This window comes from Mus caroli, unplaced genomic scaffold (assembly GCF_978045245.1).
Source record: "Mus caroli unplaced genomic scaffold, Mus_caroli_1 scaffold_14, whole genome shotgun sequence".
Taxonomy (NCBI): Eukaryota; Metazoa; Chordata; class Mammalia; order Rodentia; family Muridae; genus Mus; species Mus caroli.
The window spans coordinates 99,079,219-99,101,392 of NW_028227269.1; the positions used below are offsets into that span (position 1 = coordinate 99,079,219).

At 51.1% G+C, this 22,174-nt stretch overlaps 1 protein-coding gene across 1 annotated transcript in view; it reads right to left on the minus strand.

Moving 5' to 3' along the window:
- Positions 1–20,458, minus strand: part of Ccdc88c (coiled-coil and HOOK domain protein 88C) — a 121,616-nt gene extending 101,158 nt beyond the window's left edge. Inside the window, exons 1-3 of the mRNA XM_021178770.3 lie at positions 20,259–20,458; positions 19,722–19,822; positions 13,589–13,697 (exon numbers count right to left, since the gene is read on the minus strand). Coding sequence (XP_021034429.1) covers positions 13,589–13,697; positions 19,722–19,822; positions 20,259–20,318 — 270 coding nt within the window. The 5' untranslated portion in view covers positions 20,319–20,458. The remainder of the gene's footprint in view (positions 1–13,588; positions 13,698–19,721; positions 19,823–20,258) is intronic.
- Between the last annotated feature and the right edge of the window lie 1,716 nt (positions 20,459–22,174).

A 22,174-nucleotide genomic window follows, 5' to 3' on the forward strand; every position in this document is an offset into this window, starting at 1 on the left:
GCACTCATGCCTTCCAAAAATATCTGGCTCTGTACATGTTCCACACCAGCCATCCACCCCCACGCCCACTCCAGCCCTGTTTATGCCTGTGCCATCTTCATCAGTTATGGACACAGCTTTTCAGTGCAACACCTACTACAGCTTGCAGCATGCCAGATGAGGACAACTCAAGATGGCCTCCAGGGCTTTCACACTTCTCAAACTGAGCCTCCAGCAGGAAAGCTGCTGCTGCAGGTTTGAACAGGGTCCTCTGAAGTTCACTGTGTGGAAACCTGATCCCTGGGGCAACAGTGTTTGAGAGGTGATTAGGCCCCAGGGCCCTGCTCTCTAGAACTGATAAAAGGCTTTATCACAGGTCTCCCTCCCTCCTCCTTCCATTTTAGGGCATGCACGCACGCAGGTGCTGCCTGCTGGACTTGAGACTTGCTAGCCTTCAGGACTGGGAGGGGAAGAAGATTCTCTTTGGTTACAGTGAGTCAGGTCTGTGGCCCCTGATGTTAGCACCGTAGAATGCACTGACACAGGGACAGTGCAGGATTTGCCAATTGCTATTCCAAACCAGCACCGCTGGACAAAAGACAGAGCCAAGGGCCAGGCTGCCACACCCTCCTGACATGCCAGTCAAGAAGCCAAGCACTGGTCTCACTTTATGTCAGGACTGCAAGGCCAGAGAGTGGAGGGCAACACGTCTACTTCCTTGAGAACAGGGGAGCAGAGTTCAAGGCCCCAGAAGGAAAGGGAAGTCGTCCTAGGGCTTGGCCACTTACTGTTCTATACCGTAAACCTCATAACCTACAGGATCCTTGGTTCCTCTAAACTTCCATTTCCTCTTCTTTAAGACAAGAGTGCATAGTGTAGGTGGTGAGACAGGCATGTCTCTGTGACTTCTGGGCCATACTGGTCTACGACAGTGAGGGGTATGTCAGCCAAGACTACCCATTAGAAACCCTGCTTCAAACTAAAAAGAACTTTCAGGTCATAACGACAAAGAACAAGACAGACACGCCAACGATTCCACACCACAGCACCCAAAACTCTCCATCGTCAACACCAAGCACCTAACACAGAGGTCAAGATTTAGAACATTCTTAGAAGCCTCAGGAGCCACCTTGCCTATTCTCTAGATGGCCATTGTGTCATGCCTTATGAGGAGGCCCTGAGGCACAGAACACTCAGCTCTGGTTTCACCTCCTCACAGTATACCTGTCTTGCTGCCTGCCCCTCCCTCTAAGGAAAAAAAAAAAAAAAAGAGGTGTGGGCTCTTTGCTTTCGGATTCAGAGTTGCGGTAGAACACACTTAACATCAAACACACTTGGCTATTCCGGGTGCACGGATCAGTGGCACTCACTACACGTGCTGTCGTGCCACCATCCAGCCCTCGTCTCCAGGACTCTTTTCATCTTGCAGAACTAAACAGCAGCTCCCTGGGCTCTGAACTAACGTCTCCCACGAGAGGAGGGATGAATTTTCTGGAAAACTACATACCTTACTTCTCTCTCTCTCTCTCTCTCTCTCTCTCTCTCTCTCTCTCTCTCTCTCTCTCTCTCTCTCTCTCTCTCTCAGCTCTGGCTCCTCTCAGGAACTTAAAAAGTTTCATTACGCCGGGCGTGGTGGCACACGCCTTTAATCCCAGCACTCGGGAGGCAGGTGGATTTCTGAGTTCGAGGCCAGCCTGGTCTACAAAGTGAGTTCCAGGACAGCCAGGGCTACACAGAGAAACCCTGTCTCGAAAAAACCAAAAGAAAAAAAAAAGAAAAAAAGTTTCATTACCCCTCAACACCCTCTGAACGCTTCAACCCTGAGCATGTACTTGGATTTCACACCACATCGTAAGGAGACCCGGGGACTTAGAAGACCTATAATCCTCGGCATCAGATTGCCTCTTCCTCCCACAGTCCCACCAATTCCGACCACTAACCCTGGAAGTAGGGAAGGCTGTGACCCGTAAAGGTGGAGGACAGAGGTCCTAACAGAGCCAAGGATGGAGCCGGGCAGGCACCTGGACCATCACAGCAGAAAGAGACAGGGAAGCTTCACCGGTCACATTTCTAATTACTTTCAGTTAAAAACAGCAAGTTTAGAAGGAGGAGATCAAAGAGTCTGTCAGGAGGAGGCTCTGACTTGAGAAATCACCTTAGCCCACATTTTAAACCTTTGTGGATGACGAGGCTCTTGAGTTTCAATACAGACCGAAGTCTAACCATCTCCGTCTGACCCCACCTCTCACCGGGCTCTGGGCTCCTGGACTACGGAGGCGAAGCTGCTGGGGCGGCTAGGCGACTTTTAGGAACCATCAGTCACCAGATTCCAGCAGAGCCACAGCAAGGATGAGGGCAGCAGCCAGCACAGGAGTTCCTGCCCTTGGGACAGGAGATGGCGGTGAAAACAAAAACCATGAGCTGGTGCAGGAGCCTGTGTGGTCTTTCCAGAGGAGGCCAAGGGAAGCAACAATGGGCAGGAGAGACGACATGGACAGGGGTTGGTCATAAAAAACAGCCCTGCTCACCAGACACCAGCTGGACAGCAGAATCCAGTTAAGTAGCCCTCTGTCTCCGAACTGGCCAAACCCGGGGAGCTGAGGCCAGAAGTGACCTCACTGGACAGAAAAGGAAAGGAATTGGGGTCCAACAGGGATGTCTGCTGGCTGCCATGGCAACAGGGAAGCCTACAGATACAGACAGAGCCAGGGAAGGAGGGCAGGCAAATCCAGCCTGCCTACCTTCCTCAGGCTCCCTCAAGGTGCTGCTGCCCAAGCCAGAGGCAATCTGAGCAAATGTTCCCTCCCCAGTTAACACCCAGCCAGTTTAGAAGGAGAAGATCAAAAGGCCTGTCCGGAGGCTTCCCCAGACACACAGGCAGGGCAGGAGAGGAAGGGAGGGAGCCTCGGGTGGGAGCAGTGCTAACCCCTCTGGATAACCCACACCTCAGCCAGGCTCCTAGGAAAGAATGGACATTCTATCCCATAAGGTCAGGAGAACAGGCCAAAACCACCAGAAACCATCGGCCTCTGTCACCTCGAGCTTGGGACACCCACAGCCAGGACTCAGACCGCGTCCATCTGATAAATGCAACTCTTCAAGCTCCATCCATCAAATTCATGTCACCAATTTTTCTCCTCCCAAGGCAAGGGGCTAAAGACAACTTAGAGAAAGTGCCAAAGCAGCCTCTCAGGTCTGGGCCACACTCTCTCCGCTTCACTGCCTGCGGCTACTGACCTGAAGCAAGAGCGGCTCTGAAAGGGAGGCTTTTTTTTTTTTTTTTTTTTTTAAGCTTAAGGTCATTCATTAAGCTTAAATCTTAGAAGGCTCAGGGGAGTCAAGTTGGCTACACCAAGTAGAAAAAACGATCAATTTAATTTTTATCCCCCAGAGCTTGAGGCTCTTAGTACATCTGCCATGTGGCATTTCCGTCAACAAAGCAAACAAAACAGCACATGAAAAGCCTATAGGCCAGAGAGAAAACAAGGGGGGACCTTTAGACTCCAGGGCCCTCTGCAGCAGGGCCCTCAGCAGTTAGTTACCTCTGTGCAGTCGGGGTCAAAGCCTGCCCTGCACCAGGCCCCAGCCCACCAAGTAGTCAACAACCTAGAAAGGGTAACAGCTCAGGGGCTTTGTAGGGTTGTTGGGGTCTAGAGCCAGGATCCCTGTGCAGGCCCAGAGCAAGCCACCCCACCAGTTCCATGAATGAAATGATTTTATCTAAATTATTTACTTCATCAGGCGGCAACTTCCACATGTGTGTGGTGACAGAGCAACATAAAGGGACTCCGTGCCTGTTTTTAGTTTTGGGGTTTTGTTTTTTGTTTTTTGTTTTTTCGAGACAGGAGCTCTCTGTGTAGCCCTGGCTGTCCTGGAACGCACTTTGTAGACCAGGCTGGCCTCGAACTCAGAAATCCGCCTACCTCTGCCTCCTGAGTGCTGCCACCACGCCCGGCTTCTCTTTTTATTAAACCAATCTGTTCCATGTGTTGTCAACAGAGCTCATGCCTGTTTTTAGAGTTGCATTGCTGGTGTTAAGACAAAACCGGGCAGCTTTCCTCGGTGAGAAAGTGTGGAAACCACTCAGCACTCCACATGTACCCAGAAAGCATAAAACCAAAAGATCAGAGGGGAAGAGACATGCGCACACATGCATGCACATGAGTCAGAGCAGACTGCCTTTAGAAGGTCTTTTGGTCCCCTCCAGAACAGACAGATGCTGCTTGCCTGTCTACCAGACCACTGGCAGGCCAGCCCAGAGATCAGATCCATGGTGTAGCACAACCCCAGCACTAAGCTCTTTTAAACCCTCCGGCCACCCTCCTCAGCAGGTACTGCCAGTCACCCCTCTTTTCAGATAGGAGGGAACTCAAGGAGAGGAGCTGAGGCTCACCTGTGGCTTCTGCAGAGGTCTGCAACAACTGTTTCCTCTTCTGTATGGATTTGTGACTCTTGACTCCTATATTCTACAACTGCATGCACCCTGCCCCCTCCCTTACAGCACACAAGCACTCCCCCAACAAAGCCAGCCTGGAGCGGGAGCTATGCTGTTTCAGTTCACAAACCCCGCATACTCAGGCCACTGCGTTATGCCTCCTAATAGCACACAGGGCAACTGTTCCATTAAACAGATGAAGCCACAGTTGCTAGGGATGGGGTCACATGGATTCCAAGGGCCCAAGCTGATGCTGTAATGGAAGTCCCCATCATGGCTGCCCTCCCATTTGTCCTTCAGTTGCTGGTATTGCTTTCATAGGCTACCAGTACCTAGAAAGGCTACCACCCAGTGCTCTCCAGTCAGAGACCTGATGACATGCTTCCCGGCAACTACTAGCAGCAGCTCATCAGAGCAACAGGCGTCTGCTCTCTGCAGAAACTCTGCTTTCAGAGCACCCCAACATCCAGAGAGACGCCCAGCGAGCTGTTGTCTACTGAAAACTTGGTCTCAAGCCACTAGACCCCTGCAGTGTACACACTATCACAGGATCTAATTACTTCCTCAAAATGCCCGCACCCTGAACTATTACCAATAAACTCGGAATCTGGGGCGGGGTGTGGCCCGTGCGCTCCCCCTACAATCCTGGCTCCTCTTATGATTACTAGAAACATAGGACTGAATTATCTGGGAAAGGCCAGGGTTCTGAATGCCTTGGCAAAGTCACAGGGGAAGAAAAAAAAAAAAAAAAAAAAAAACCCAACAACAACTGTCTTTCCAAAGGGAACAGTTGAATAGCAAAAGCGGTTATTAGCCTGGCTGTGCACCAGGCAGCCAGCTTTTAGGGAGCGAGAAAGCTTGTCTGGGCAAGTTCTTGTCAGACTTCATCTGATAGACCAGTTACAACATCAAACACGCTGACCTTGGCATTGACAGCCACCTCGGAGAAATAGGAGAAGCCCCCTCCTCACTTTCAAAATGTAAGAACCCCATTTCTTCTGTCTGGTCACAAGAGAAACTGGTTCCTACCGCTTCTGTGCAGGAAACCACCACTGAACAAATCGCTAAACTTTCATTCATTCCAGCACGGAATTGAGTCTCACCCAAGCGCACCGTGGACCAGAGACCCGGGGGCCCTTGGCGTTGGAAGGTGTAGTGTGTGTGGTATTAGCTGTAATTTTGTAGGCAGTATGAATTCAGACCTCTTATCGTCTTCCTACCCCATCTGTGCACCCACCACAAATAAGGGACTTGCCGGGGGTGGTGGCGCACGCCTTTAATCCCAGCACTAGGGAGGCAGAGGCAGGCGGATTTCTGAATTCGAGGCCAGCCTGGTCTACAGAGTGAGTTCCAGGACAGCCAGGGCTATACAGAGAAACCGTGTCTCAAAAAAACAACAACAACAACAAAAAAAACAAAAACAAAAACAAACAAACAAAACAAACAAACCAGGGACTCAAACACAATTCCTCAGAAGACTGAGCCATGGTAGAAAAACACAGCTTAGTATAGTGAAGGAGCGCATTAGAGACTCTGGACAGAAAGGCAGAGGAAGGAGAGGTTGTAGGTCTTTGGGTGGAGAGCGAGTCCTGAACACAGGGGTGGACAGAACAGACCTCCGCTACAGGGTTGGTGGCATTCTCCACACCGAGAAGCAGAGGGCCAGTGGAGCAGGCCAGCACACAGGTCTAGGGATATTTGGAAAATAACCCTGTTGATTCAAGATCTGGACTCAAGGCTAAGAGGAGAAGCCCACAGCAACATCCCAAACTCAAATGTATGCACACACAGGCACACACACACACATATTTACACCTGGACACAACACTCACATGCATACAGACAGACACACACATACTCCTTCATATTAACACAGGCATGTGCTCATGCTCACTCAAGCAAGTTCAGCCTCTAATGCCCCTGGCAGAAGCCCAACTCTGCTAATTACCTCAGACCCACCTTTCACCCTTCCCACCAGCAGCAATTAGCCCTGCCATCTTGACTTCCTGCTGCTCTGTGGAGGAAGGAAACGAGCCAGCTGCTCCCTCTGCCCAACCCCGGAAATGCTGGTTTCAGAGGTGTCTCGGGCGAACCAGTCTCTTACTTCTGGGGCTGCAGGCTGACACAAAAACAGTGGCGGCCCTTTCAGGATGCTCTGGGAAACAATGCTCCAATCTGGTCCACTCTGCTCAGCTCCCAGCTTAGCATTCAGCTGCCCCCATGCTGATCTACCCAGAGCAAATCATGTCCCCACAGGCTCCAGAAGCCTGGCTTTGAGAAAGAAGTTTCTCTAGGCAGCTAACAACTAAGGGAAAACATACTTCCTAGGGCTGAAGTTTCTTCCTTCCTAAGTCTCAGTTTCCTAATCTGTAAAATGGCCCAGTAACTTCTTCCTCTTAAGGATGTGGCTGTAAAGAACAGGGCAGCCAAGCCTTGGTCCCAGGACTAAGCTCCCCCCTGCTGTGCCTCAGCTCTTTGATTCCTCTTTGGGCTCCATACCCACATTCCTATTGCTATTCAATAGGCCTTCTGATGTCTGAGGTGGTAACAAAGGTGAGGGAAAAGGAGGTGAGGGGAGAGAGAATGGAAGCAGGTGAGCTCACATCCTGCCTCCCCAGAGGTTTGGGAATGTGGCAAGTCGTGGGCCAAGGCTCCAGGACCTCTAGCCCTAGCCAACAACAGAGGGGCCAGCAGGCTAGGGAGAGAAACCACCATACCTGGGACTGTAGAAAAGGAATTCCAGTGCCCTGAGTGCTGTGGTCTCCATCAGTGAGCTCCCTGTGCCCACAGGCTAAGAGGGAACAGACCCCCCGCAGACCATCGCTTTCTCCAGCCTGAAATCTCAGTGGAGCTGGGCCATGAAGCAGCCCACAGCTGAGAAGTCCACAGGCTGAGTGTGGGCTGGCTCAGTCCCTACTGATTCTGCTCTCTGCTGACCACTCCTCTCCTTTGGCTTGTTGTACCTTGGGGTTCCCAGTCTTCACATTGGGGAGTCCTGCTTATTCCTCCCACACCTGATCCTGGGCTTACTGCCACCTGGATGGCTACTCTACCTATAAAGCTGGCATGTGACTGTGGAGTCACCCACGGCATCTCATGACTCCCAGCAGGACTGCTCTGTGGACCCCAGACCACATGCCAGACGCATCCCCAAACCATGTTGGCCTGATCTCCACACCAGCCCCTCACCACACACAACCACAGACTCCAGGGGTAGCTGCCAATCAGAGACCTTCACTTCTCCTCAGGCTGGGTGTCTACTATTACCAAGTCCCCCAAATCACCCTGTTGTCTGACCTTGGTCAGGTGCAGGTCATATGACCAGCTCCCATCTCGACTCCCTGCCAAGGCCAACCAATCATTCATTCTCCACACAGGTGCCAAAGTTTCATCTCAGTTATCTTCCTTTCTAAAATGGAGAGGAGCCGGGCGTGGTGGCGCACGCCTTTAATCCCAGCACTCAGGAGGCAGAGGCAGGCGGATTTCTGAGTTCGAGGCCAGCCTGGTCTACAAAGTGAGTTCCAGGACAGCCAGAGCTATACAGAGAAACCCTGTCTCGAAAAACCAAAAATAATAATAATAATAATAATAATAATAATAATAATAATAAATAAAATGGAGAGGAAAAATGCTACGGCCTTTCACTTTCTGAGCGTGTGTGTGTATGTGCGCCTGTGTGTGTACAACTCAGATGCAGAGAGCTTGACTACCGCAAGGTCCTGGCTTTGATCTCTAGTAAAACAAAACACCTAAAATGCAAAATCCAGTAGGATGGAAGTTCATGTTCATTCGCATGACGCCCCAAGCTCACCCCTGTCCCAAATCCATTGTCTCCAGACTGCTTCAGATCCATCTTTCAGGTGCCTTCTCCAGGATACCCCTCCACTAGTATGGCTCCCTTAAAACATAGGTGCAAGCTAAGTGCCATCCCTAGAGAGATGTCGGTCGGGGTCTTCATCTTTCCTGGACCTGTATTGGGAGACACTGCCATGTCTTGTGACAAGCTGCAATGACAGTTTGACCTGATCTCCCTTCCAAAGTACCTCAGATAGAGACAACAGCCTTCAGAACCACACAGCAAAGAACCACTAGGCCAAGAAGCAAATGTATGCTCCCACCCCTCCACCCCCATCCTGCACCGAGCCACACCCACCTCTGGGCCACCAGGGCTTCCTGTCTTGCATTTCATCATTCTGCATACACCCATGGGGGAACAGGGGGCAGGAAGAGGAAAGGAGGGGCCGTGCAGACGGCTGTCCTCCACTCATTCCCCAGATGCTCTCTGGCTTTAAACTAACTGCCAGCATTCACACCGAATCCCAACAAAGGCTCCACTGACCACAAGGGGCAGAGCCAATCCTGCTGCCTTGTTTGGACCCTATGATCGTTCCCCTCCTCCACCATCCCCAAACTGCCTTCAGTGGGCTCCACATTAGAGAGGGAGTCCGCCCCGACAGGCTGGCAGGGACCGTCTCAGGCACAGGGTGTAGCTCAGGTGCAATGTCTGCCTAGCATTCCAGAGGCACCAGCTTTTGCAAAGTGAGGAAGCAAACAAACATACACCCCAGAGCTTTGGGCTTCGGGTGAGGACACAGACATCTCCAGTGCACCGAATGCCGCGGTTTTCAAACAGGGCGGCAGCCACAGCCACCAAGGCTGCAAAAGGCACAAAACAGCAATTCACCAGAAAAAGAAGAAAAAAAAAAAAAAAAGAAAGAAAGAAAAAAAAAAGGACAGGGCTATAAATAGTGTAGTTGTAGCACTAAGGAGCAAACATTCCCACAAAGTGTTCACACCCTTTGACCCAACAACTCTCTGCCCGGAATTTACCCCGAGGAAATGAGGGGGAAAAAATGTTGTTTGCTGACCATCTATGTACCATGTACGTCCAGGGTGGTATTGCTCATAATTCAAAACCAGGGATATGGAAAGTGCCAATGGTGGCAGGACCAGATAAAACATCACCCAGACACAGATATCCAAACACATGAATGTTTAAACGCAGGGGAAAACACTCAGTTCACCTTCAATGACAAAGAATAGGTGGCACAGAGGCGTAGGGAATTCCGAGCCAAACAAAGAGCACACTCGCAAGGACCAAAATGTTGACAGTGGGGACCTCCAGGCAGGGATGACTGATGAACTCAGCTCCTTTCATATTTCCTAACCTGGAGTAAGGAAACATTTTCGGGGGTCAAAAACATTATCTTTAAATTCCTCAGCTGTAGATGCAAACTAGCCAATCAAGAGGACGAGCTTACACTTCAGTCTTTCAAGTCGGCAGCGGGGAAGGTAATTTCTCTGCAAAGCCAATGTAATGTGTTATTCATGAAGCAAGCTCTGTGTGTGCCTGGATTTCTCTACCCCTCCACCAGCTAAGGAAACACTGCTTTGCACTCTGTGAGGCCCACAACACAGAGCTGAGGAGATTAGCACGCGGCAGACATCGTCCATGCAGAGTATCTATTGCCTTCTACTCTTTTTGTAAGTTTTTAAAGACCAAGTCTCATGTAGCCCAGGCTCTCCCTAAACTGTCTATGTAACCAAGGATGGCCCGAGACGTGGCCTCCCTGACTCCATCTCAAGTGCTGAGATTACAGGTGTGTACTGCCCTGTTGGGTTCTGGTCCTACTTTTGACCAAGTGTTTCATTCAAGCCAGCAAGATGGCCTTGTGGGTAATGGCATTGGCTGCCAAGTTCCCACATGGTCAGAGGAGAGAACTGGCTCTCACAAGTGGTCCTCCGACCCACCGGCACAGGTGGGACACATGACAAAGAATTTTACACTTCAAACTGTTCACTTTCTCAAGACACTTCCCATCTGCCGAACCTGACACATGCTTATCTAACACAAGTGCCAAAGGGCTGGCAGGCTTGGGATCTACCGCTTCTAGAGGTTAAAGGTCACATAAAGCAGAACTGGAGATGTAGCTCAGCCAGTACGATTGGGTCAGCTCAGTCAGCTAGGTCGACGGCAGCCCTTCCTGAGCGTGGAGCTTGGGGGCTGCAGAGATAGCACAGCCATGAGGAGCACCAGCTCTGGCAGAGGACCCCAGTTTGATTCCCAGCACCCAAATGCCAACTCACAACGCTCTGTGACTTCACTTCCTGGCCTCTGCGGCACCAGGCACATATGCGATGCTTCAGTCATACACGCAGGCAAGATAGCCATACATGGAAATAACACTTTTTAAAGGTATTCAAAAACAAACAAACAAACCCACCCTTTGCCCCACCCCTGGGGTGACCCTCTCCCTCCTGTCCACATCAGACAATGGAACATGCAAGAGCTGCTTCTTGCTTGGCTGGTTTTGAAGGGCAGTCTCACTGTGAGGCCTATGCTGTCCCCAAACTCTCTGTCTAGCCCAAGCCGGCGCCAAGGTTGCTACCTCTCTAGCACTGAGATCACAAGCGCACACCACTGTGCCTGGCTAGGAACGGTAAGTGGGTCATTTCACCCCATTTTCTGGGCTACTTGCCAACAAGGGGAGCTGGGCAGTGGCTCCTTAGGAAAATGCCCATTGAAAACCCTCAAAAATAAGCTATAGTGTTTCATTGGAAGGGAAAAGGGCAGGATGTACAGTTATACGTATGGCATGCCCATAACAGCACAAAACAAAACCCATTCACCCAACCACCGGTAGGAAACACTATATGAGATGGGCAATTGTCCCCAGAGAGCTGAGCGCCACCTGCCTTCATGGCCCTTGTTTTTCAAGCTGTTTATAGCGGCCAAGTATTCTTCTAATATAAGAACTGAATTTCTGCTCCCCCTAAATCAGAAAGAACAGACAGAACACTGTGCACAGGTGACGTGCCAGCCACTAATGTGCACACAGTGTAGCAGCTCTTTCCAAACAGGCGAGATGAGGGGGACAGTGACTGTCGCTCCCTGCAAGTGCTTGTGTGTACTGTGCTTAGCTGGGGCTAGAGAGTGACCAGTGCCATCCCCACTCTCAAAGACCTAAAGGAATGGAAAATGACAAGAACACCAGGTCCTCTTCCCCACCCCCAAGTCCTTCGGGGTCACCCAGTCCCTCCTTTGTGAGATAATTTGCCACTTGGAACTCGGCAGCAAACACCTCTCAGCGGTACACTATCTCCAGTGGGTGATGAGGCCTTTCACCAAGTCCAGACCTGGTCCCTTACAGCTGCTAATCACTGGCAGCAGGGGACCCTCTGGGCCTTCGGGGACCCGACCAGACCCGACCCGACCCAATGTTTTCAAGGACCTAGAGCTACCGTGAAAGGTGACTCACATCAGCTTTGAGATGTAGGCAGCTTTACCAGCGACTATGCTGTTCCACTCTTTATGTTTTGTTTTGTTCTGGTTTGGTTTTTTGTTTTTGTTTTTTTCTCCATGTTGCCCTGGTGGTCCTGGGACTCACTCTGTAGCTGTAGCCCAGGCTGACCTCAAACTCAGAGATCTGCTTGCCTCTGCCTCCCAAGTGCTAGAGTTAAAGGCATGCACTACCACCAGCTGGCTCCATAGACAGGGTAGGGTTCTTGTCTCTTGAATGCTTAGCACCACCTGTTTCCTCTGGTACGGGCAGAGTGCCTGCCTGTTACAAATGGCACCTGCAGACAGGAGTCTGCTGTTAGCCAGTGCAGCCTCCCACCCACACCCCGCCGGTCCCCCCTGCCATGCTTCTTTACCACAGATGCCAAGTTCACAGAGCACACCACTACCTCTGACAAGCTGACAAAAAGAGGCACTGGCTGAAATGCCCCAGCTCACAGTGCACCCAGACCCACGTGTAGCTCCCCTTAGCTCAGAGAATGAACCCTCTCCTAGGGCTCTCAGGCATCTCCCTGAGCCCCTAGCCCCTTCCTTAGGCACCTGCAACTAACGAGATGGGACTTGCTGCAGTCTCTGGAAGCTATACTCAGATCTCACAGAGCCACAACCACTCGCTGAATACTCATGTGTGTGTACATTTTGGGGCCAAAGGTCAACCTCGAGTATTGTTCCTCAGTAGCCATAGACTTAGTTGAGACAGGGTCTCGATCTGGGATCTAAGGCTAGGCTGGCCACCAGTGAGTCTTAAGGATCCTCCATCTCTCCTGCCCCAGTTCTGGGGCTACAAGTGCCCACCACCATGTCTGGATTCTTTTAAACATGGAACATGGGGATCAAACTCAGGTCTTCATGCTTGCACATCAAGTATTTTACCAAATGTGTGCTAAAGTAGGCCCCATTCTTTCTGTTTTGCATATGATACGTATGTGGTACGCTTGTATGTGTATGTGTGTTCTCATGTGTGGGGGTGCGTGCGTACAGGTGTGTCTGTGCATGTGCCATGGCCACACTTTTATGGTGTGTGTACACTTGTACTGCTTACCTCCCCTGATGGGAGGACAGACGTAATCATGACAGAATACCCTTCCCTCTCCCAACCCATTTCAAATCCAGACTGCAGAGAAGACAAGGGCTGTGCAACACTCATAGCCCTAGGCAGGGCCTGGGCCCAGTGCAGACCCAAGTCACAGCCAGTAGTAGTCTCTCAGCTGACTCAAGGCAGCATCCCAGACAGAGGGGAGCCTCAGCTGACAGGGGGAGCATCAGGGCAGCAGAGACCTCCCCACATCTGCAAAGGCCCCAGAGCTCACCAACACTCTCAGAGTGTCAGCAATGCTGACCCACCCGTACAGCTGGTCAAACACATCGAGCAGTGTAAAGTGGATCCTTCACTCTGTAAACCCAGATTCCGGCAGGTCACACACACAATGGTTCCATTCTTGGCCCCTGTAGCCTTTTTGTGGCTCTCTCTCTCTCTCTCTCCTCGAGTGGCTTTTGCACAAGAGCCACTAAGCCAGAGACATGGATCATGCACCTCTTCCAGAGAGTCCCCAAGTAAAACACAGAGAACAGACTGTGAACCAAGGGCTTCCAGCCCTCATGGCATTCAGAATGAACCAATCAACGATGCAAGCCCCTTCCCCGTCTGAACTGACACACCCCACAGCAAGGCTAATGAAAAGCACCAAGGGCCACTTACTCTGGCTTCTTGTGGCAACCCATTCAAGGGGCCCCACTGCAGACACATGGCAACTCACTCAAGGGGCCTCTGTACACCCATTTGAGGGACATCTGTACATACACGTGGAAACTCACTTAAAGGCCCCATCGCAGACTTGTAGGAACCCCTCCCTGGGCCAGCAAAGCAGCCTCACCTGGTAGTAGGTCTTGATATTTCTCACCAGGATACTCAGGTTTTGGATGCGCAGGTTGACATCATTGTTGACATGCTTGTTGATGCGCTGATTGCTGGGCCTGGGGTCTCTAGATTAAGAAACAGAGTAAAATTCACACCTTAGGGCATTCACTGTTCCTCCTTCCCCAGCAGGGAACCAGTGTTCAGTTTCGAGAGCCTCATTACTCCCTTGATAACCATGAGGTTGTGATTCTGTAGTTCAAGTCAACGGCTAAGTCTGCCCACAGCTGTGCCAGACAAGTCACCTGTCACCTCTGCCGCCTCACTCAGGGCTCTGCCAAAGCACACAGCCCTTTTCAATACTGTTCCCATTTCCACTGGTGGAAGCGCCAGGTGAGACACTCAAGTGTCGTCAATACTGTGAAAACTGACATACAGATATATAAAAACCAATAACCTATCCTAAACTGTATCTTACCACTAAAAAGACAGGCAAAGAAACATATGTGAAATACCAAGAAAAGGATGGGCTGGAGAGATGGCTCAGCAGCCAAGAGCACCAGCTACTCTTCCAAGGGTCCTGGGTTCCATCCTAGCACCCACATGGCAGTCACAACCGACTGTAACTGTCATCCCATGGGATATCCTTTTTCCTGGTGTGCAAGCATACATGTAGACAAAACACCCATACACATAAAATAAATAAATAGATCTTTTTTAAAACGGAAAGAAAGAAAAATACAAAACAAGGGCCCTGGCCTGTTTGGTGACATTCAGAGTCATGTTCCACTCAGTACAGGCCTCCCTGCCATCTGGAGTTAGGTTGGTCCTGCTCATGATCTACACTCCCAAGTTATAATAGTGTCTTGACAGGCTGATATCCAGGTCTAGGATAGGACTGGTGTGCCAGCAAATCGCACAAGAAAAGCTGAGTATGGGAACGCCACGAGCATCCTTTTCCAACCTCAGGTGAGCCTGGGTAAAGGAACTAGCCGTCAGCTCAAGCCATGTGCAGCCTGGCTCATCTACATGCAGGCCAGTTCCCGCAAATCCTCAGTGTGGGAGACGGCTGCCAAGAAGAGCAAAGTGGAGAGGGGAGCTCTGCCTTTTCATAGCAAAGGCCTCCCTTCCACCCGCTCGCTCCCAAGGCACCACCACAGATAAAGGCAGCGAACTCAAAGCCCTTCTCCCCGGTTTCATCTATCAAAAGCCCTGTGATGATGAAGGCACAGAGCCTACTCAGAGCTCATGGGGAGCCATAGACATACATCCCGGGCCTCATTAACAGAAGATGGAGAAACAGAAGGGAAAGGCTCACACCTTGAATCATTTCGAACGTCACTGGAAGCACAACACAAGGCTCTTTTGTGACGCCAGCTGTTTAACAGTCCACCTTTGAGTAAATATTTGACAGATACTCTAGAGGTTCCACACAGTGTCCGAAGCACCTGAACCTACTTCCCACAGCCCCTGACCTCTCATAGTCATCTCACTGCCCCTCGAACAGCCACATCAGGCGACGACATTGTCCCCACTGCATGTTGGGAGTCTGTCAAAACCCTATTTACATGTTAGTTTTCTCTTAGAGCCCTTCGTTACTAAGGAAATAAAGGTGAAGAACACTCCGGAAATCACCTCAGCAAAGAGGCGGCAACACTCTGCATCTTAACTGTAAAGGCCACAGAAGTCTTCCTAGCAATGACCAAGACAGGGGTTGCATGACCAGCTGTGAGCAGAGCAGCGGTTTCACGGGGCCTAAGCCTGACACATGAATCTGAGAGAAGCTGCAGGCTTTCCTAACTTACCATTCTTGTTTTGGGGAAGTCGGGGGAATGAACCTGGGCTGCACGGATGCCAGGCAAGCACTCACCACCGGGCTACATCCCTAACCTTTTCTTTTTCTTTTCCTCCTCCTTCTTTTTCCTTCTGAGACAGATTGTCACTACGTGGCCCAGCTGGCCTTCAGCTTACACTGCTCCTCATGCTCAACTTTTAAAGTAACGGGATTGCAGGTGTTAGGAGACCCAACTGTTTCATCGGTATTTAAATCCTGGGTTTCTTTTCTCTTCGAGATAGAGTTTTATGTAGCCCAGGCTGCCTCAAACTTACTAAATAACCGAGGATGACCCTGCGCATCTGATCTTCCTGCCTCTCCTTCCTACCAGGATTCCAAGAGTGAACCACCCACCCACCCACCTCTGCTATGTGTAATGCCAGGGATTGAACCCAGCGCTTTGAGAATACTAGGCATCCACCTTACTAACGGAGCCACACCTGCTGCCTCTAGATTTCATCTTCTCCAGAGGGGCCACTGCAGGAGGATCAGGTACCCACAACATCAGTATGCACCACTGACAGACACCCATTGGCAAAGGGTCTGCATACCCAGGACCTGGGATGTGCAAGCCAGATCTGCTTTTGTTTTCCCCCAGGCATGGAAAGAAACAGCTAATTGAAGGAACACTAGAAAAGAACCCTGACTTTAGTTTAGTTATATGACTAATTAGACTAATTATCATGATCATTAGTATTCCCTCAGTTAATAGGTCTCTCGGGGTAAAGAGCGTTTATTAGGAAATAAACCAAAAGTTTTAACCTTGCTTAAGGAAGGCAAACCTCATGTCTGCCTACTCAATGCCCCACACAGACTGCTAGAAATGAGGGTCAGAGGCCCAGGGGTCACAAGAGTCTGACTAAGCCACAGGCTGACGGGAATGTGCCACTTTCCTAACAGGAAGAGCACAAGTCAGCAGACAGAGCTGCTAGTCCACTGAGGCTCCTCTCACGAGTACAGATGCACACTACCATGATTATACAGATACACACATGACCCAGCCCTGCCTCACTCAGGCTACACTAATCACACCCAGACTTTAATATGCACCATCTTGCTTGGTCCTCCCCTCATCTACAAAATTCTACCCCCTTATCACAGATCAGGAAACCGAGGCTTCGAGGAGTAGAGCAATCTATCTGCTCAGTGTAGCAGAAACAGTGAGTCGTGGAAGCTATCGTGCCTGAAGCTAGCTAAGCTTCCAGTTTCCCATCAGTCCTCACAGACAAGAGGGAAACAGCCTGTGATCCAGAGCGCTCGGTAGACTCTCTCTCTCACTCGGGAATCCTAGCCCTGGGCCTCCCTTGAAAGCTGAGCCCACCAGGGCTTTCCTGCTTCCAGGTGAGCCTGATGTCAGCGAGGCCAGGGCCAAGAGACTACTTACTACCCAGCCTTCTCGGGTTGCCACAGACAATGGCCAGGTGCAGTCATGTGACCACAGCCAGCCTTCAGAAGGCTCTGAAGTATTAAGTAACAGCCTCTTATCTCAGCCCTACCCCAACTTAGTCAGCCACACAGCTCTGCCATATCCAAAAGCCACCGCCTCCCATCTGGAGATAGCACAGCAGCAGTCTCCAGGCACCCAGCACAGGAAGGAGGTAGCACCCACTCTCACCCAAGCAAACGTTCTAAACAGCCTGCCTGCCTGCCTGCCTGCCTGCCTGTGTGCCTTCTAAACCCAATTCACACAAGGACCATTAATGACTGCATCTGTCCCAACAATTGGGAAGGGAAGGAGATTAAGCTCAGTTCCCAAGCCACAGTGAAACTGTGTTCACACTGCGATGCTCCAGACCCAGCGGACATTTCCTGTAACCAACCAGACAGACCCTCTTCACATTGCTCCACTGGGCAGAAAGGGAGACTAAGGCCCAGGTGATGGGAAGTCAAGTGTTAGCCTAGACCTTTGACTCAGCCTATCATCAGGAACATAGAGGGGAGGAAGTAGACTGCAGAAGCGCCTGGTGAGACGGCTCCGCAAGCCAAGGCACTTGCCACCAAGTCTGAGGTCAATCTCCAGGAACCACACAATAGGAGAGAACCAACTCCTGCAAGCTGCCTTCTGACTTCACATGCACTTGCTCACTCGGGCACATGCGCACGCACACACTTTTTTTTTTTTTTTTTTAAAGTAGACTAAAGAAACCCAGCACCCTTTCCTACCCAGTGCTGAGCTAGGTACTAGCAAATCATCTTGCTTAATCTCCAGGACCACTTCTTTAGGGCAGAACGTTACTTCCCACTTTGAAGATGAGGAAACGGGGGCACCTACGAGAGACCCAGTGTCGCACCGCTTGTGGGAAGACGACCTTGGGTTCAAGCCTACTCTGACCACTTAGGATGCTCAACTTTCAGTCAGGGCTCTCTTTTGGTTTTGTTCTTTGTGTGTATGTGTGTTTTGAGATAAGGTCTCATATCGCCCAGGCTGGCCTTAAACTTGCTATGTAGCTAAGACTGGCCTTAATCTCCTGACCTTCCTCCACCTTTCAAAGGTCAGGAATAGAGCTGTGCGCCACCACAATCACCCAAGGGTCTTTTAGTTACCCACCTTTTGAGGTGGCAGGTATGGAACCTAGGACCTTGGATACTACAGGTAAATACCAGAAAACTACAGGTGCCCCTATTTGTATCTTATCGAGGTTACTTTTACAAGGAAGAAAATGTGTGCATCTTAAATCCCAGCCCCGGAGTGGGGGAGAATACATTCCAGGGAGTCATTTCAAAGCCCGCTTGGCAGTCAAGCCCCACCCACTTCCGGAGGCAAATACATTTTGATGCCTGTTACCTGGCGCCAAGTTAGGATTCCCTAGAAGCAGAAAATTATGACTGGCAGGTCCTGTGCCCACTCCCGCCTCTGTTTCCTGGTACGGGAAGGCCACTTCTTGTCTCTGTGGCTGTCCCAGGATTGCTGCACACCTGCCGGGCTCTTCTTCCAGAGGGATCACAGTTACATATCACAGAGGGAAAAATGAGTCTGAACACTGTCAGGAAGGGGAACAGACAACCCTCTGCCAGAATTCAGCCTGGGCCAAATGCAAATAAGTGATGAGCCGGCAGTTTTCAGAAAGGTTCACCAGGCTTCCCTGATTTACAGGCAAGTGTAAAGGCTTCAGGAATTCCAAAGGTCAGGGAAGAAAGAAAATTGTCCCCCCGGCTTTTGTTCTCCCCTGTGCCTGTGTGTAGCTAAGTGGAAGACTGGAGGACACTGCTGTGTTTTTTAATTACACAGCCTCAAGCTTAACAGGGATAGGCTGTAATGGTTCTTCTACCAATGGAACCCAGCCATTCTTGGGGCCTGACAGAACGGGGGTGGCAGGAGCGTGGCCAGAGCCCAAGCCTGCTCAGAGGCAGTCTCAGAAAAACTCAATTCTCATCAGTCCTTAGAGAAGTGCAGCCAAAGCCAACAGCAAATGTCTCTTTAGAATGTGGTCAAACTCTGAAGACCAGTAGGATTGGATTTAAAAAAAAAAAAAAAAAAAAGACGGGGTTTCTACCACTGTGAATCAAATGTCCTATGAAAACAAATGGAGTCATCTCATTGGGAAACCGCCCCCTACCCGCCCCCACCCCCAGCTACAAATCCAAGCTGTATTTCATTAGCTAATGGATTACTGAGTGTGACACCTCCATCAGTCCCAGCTGAGTGGGCACATGTAAAGGCTGATCCAGTTTTATTTTGATCCAAGTGCCTGTGACTCATACTGTCACTCACTTCCAATAGGATCCCCGAAGCTTCTAAGTTAAACACAGAATGGAGGGGTAGGAGCCAACACCTAAGTGGTGGTAAGATGTCAGACAGACAGGCTCTGCAGAACTCCACAACGGATGTGGTCAGAGGTGCAGCCGGCAAGTAGTATCTAAGAGACCCTGTTTAAGCCCAAGCAAACGTTCTAAACTGCCTGCCTGCCTGCCTGCGTGCCTTCTAAACCCAATTCACACAAGGACGATTAATGACTGCATCTGTCCCAACAATTGGGAAGGGAAGGAGATTAAGAAGCTCAGTTCCCAAGCCACAGTGAAACTGTGTTCACACTGCGATGCTCCAGACCCAGCGGACATTTCCTGTAACCAGACAGACCCTCTTTACAGTTCTGTGTCCCTCCAAAAAGAAAAGGGACTTTTGGTGTCAGCACTCAAGACTACCATCAAGTCCCCGAGTTTACAAATGAGTCAACCGCAAATTTCCTTAGCTCGAATGAGGTAGGTGCTGGGGGTGGGGGTCCAACGGCCCACCTGAACGGAATCCCTCCCTGGCCATCCGGCATTCACGCTACAATCTTAGGTTTCTTAAAGCATCCTCTCTGAAGAGGCAACTTACATTTGCAGCATGATTTGATTCAAAAAGATGCCGTCCACTAAATCCATGTACAGAGTCAAGTTGTCCTGGTGGCCGCTTCCAAACGATCCAAAAGTTTTCACCTGCGGGGAGGCAAAAGCATGTTGGTCTGACGCTGGGGGACAAGGCAGGCCAGGGAGGTCACCAACCACCGCGGTACTCTTCGCAGGCAGCAAGCCTACCCTTCCCGAACCGCTGTCCTTTCCCGCCTCCGGACAGGACTTCTGGCTAACTTTTTTCCAGCGTCCCAGAACGCGAGGAAAATAGAGAAATAAATAAAAGGGACTTTTCAACAAATTCCTCACGTCTCAGACGCACAGGAAGGCAGCACGCTCAGCCCGCCGGTCCGCGGTCCCACTCTGCGCCCCTACCGCGGGTCTCTGGGCTTCGGGAGGGATCACCCCCCCTTCCCCGCCCCCACGGCCGCCGGGAACAGGTGCGCGTCCCCGAGTGGGAAGCCGTGGGGACGCCCACCCGACACGGAGCCTCCCGGTCCCCGGTGCCGCTCCGAGCGCTCACCCAGGTCACCAGCGGGCTCTGCAGAAACAGCTCAACGAGCTGCGACACCGTCACGTCCATGCTGAGCCGCGGCCGCGCCGCACAAAGCGGCTCCGGCAGCCGGCGGCGGGCGCGGGAGACAAAGGCGGGGCGCGAGCCCACGGTGCGCGGCTGCGGCCCCGCCCGCCCGGGGAGAGCGAGAAGGTGGGGGCGAGGAGAGGGAGGGAGGGGCGACGCGGTCCCTCCTCGGTCGCCCGGTGCCCTGCGCAGCCTAGCGGAGAGCAGCCGCACCGGGCCGAGTGCGCGTTGGGGGAGCGGGGACGGGAGTGGGGCGGGGCCTCAGCACGTGGCGGCCCGAGTGCGCGGGCAGGTGCAGCCTGCGCGCGCAGACCTGGGCCCGAGAGGAAGAGGCTCGGTGTAAGCCTCAGACTGCAGGGTTGCGCATCAGTGCATCTGCTCTGCCGACTCCCCAGCTTCTCCCTTCCTGAAGTTCCTTCAGGATGGATGCTGGCGGTGTGGCCGCCCCACGCGTGTGCGCCCCTGCGATGGCTCTACCCTCCCTCCACCATAGCACACCGTGCGGGAGAGCCTGTTCCGGCCGCAGTGCGCAGCGGCAGCTTTGAGCCTGGGCTCCCAGCGCGAGGGACGGCCGTGCCCCCTGCTGGCGGGGGCTGTGTGCTAGGAGGCCTGCAGCCCCAATTCCTGGTAATAACTTCGCTCCCCGAGCTGAGCCATTGTTGCATGTACTCTCTGTGTCTTGATGAGTTTAATCCTCACTGTGATGTGGGAGTGTTAACCCGAAGCCCCTGGCACACGCTTAGCGAGAACACACCAGGTACTCAATGACTGCCCTTTGGCTAGTCATTTTGCAGCGTAGCTTTTTCACGTGTTAGGGATATGACATCTGCTGATGACATGTGGTATTACATTTCTGCCTGGCTGGAAAGCCTGTTAATAAATAGACTGTAGCCCCCAGTATACTGGCAAGGTTCCAAGAAGAGTGGAAGGGTGGAGGTGGGGAGGCTTCTGCAATGAAGAGCATTTGCTTCTATTCCAGAGGACCTGGGCTTGTTTTCCGGCACTGACAGGATGGTTCGCAACTATCTTTAAGTTGAGTTTCAAGGCCTCTGAGGGCACCAGACATACATATGGTATACATTCATAAAGGCAGAGCACTCAAACTCATAAAGAGTAAAACAAACAAATCTTACCCAAAAAAGTGGGGTGGGAATGATGGTACAGCTTTGTAACCCCAGTACTGGGGAGATGGAGGCAAAAGGATCTTCAAGTTATCCTTGTCTACATCACAACTTCAGAGCTAGCCTGGGCTCAATGACATCCTGCCTCAGGCCATGGCAGTCAGTTCTGGTTCCTGTAATCACAGAATTTGGTGGGGCTGAACCAGGAGGGCCTTGAGTTCCAGGCTAGCCTGGGCTACATAATGAAGTTGATGACTGCATGTGGTGGATAGGTAGCATAGGCTACCCTGTTTGGAAGAGTAAGGACTCTGTGGGTTTGATATGTTTTTCTGTACCAACCTAATTAAAAAAAAAAAAACAAATCCTTCTAGCTATTTAATAAGCATATTATTTCAAGTGAACAACTGCATCGAACAACTGCACTGTGACTACTGTGAGACATTTTATTCTAGTGTGTGAATAATTTCTCCCTTGATATTGGCGGTCCCTACATAGCGACTCTGGGAACTTCGCATAGCAATGTCAATGAAACATTACATATGATTAATGTTTTATAAAAGTCACTCCACGGGCTGGTGAGATGGCTCAGTGGGTAAGAGCACCCGACTGCTCTTCCGAAGGTCCGAAGTTCAAATCCCAGCAACCACATGGTGGCTCACAACCATCCATAATGAGATCTGATGCCCTCTTCTAGTGCGTCTGAAGACAGCTACAGTGTACTTACATACATACATACAT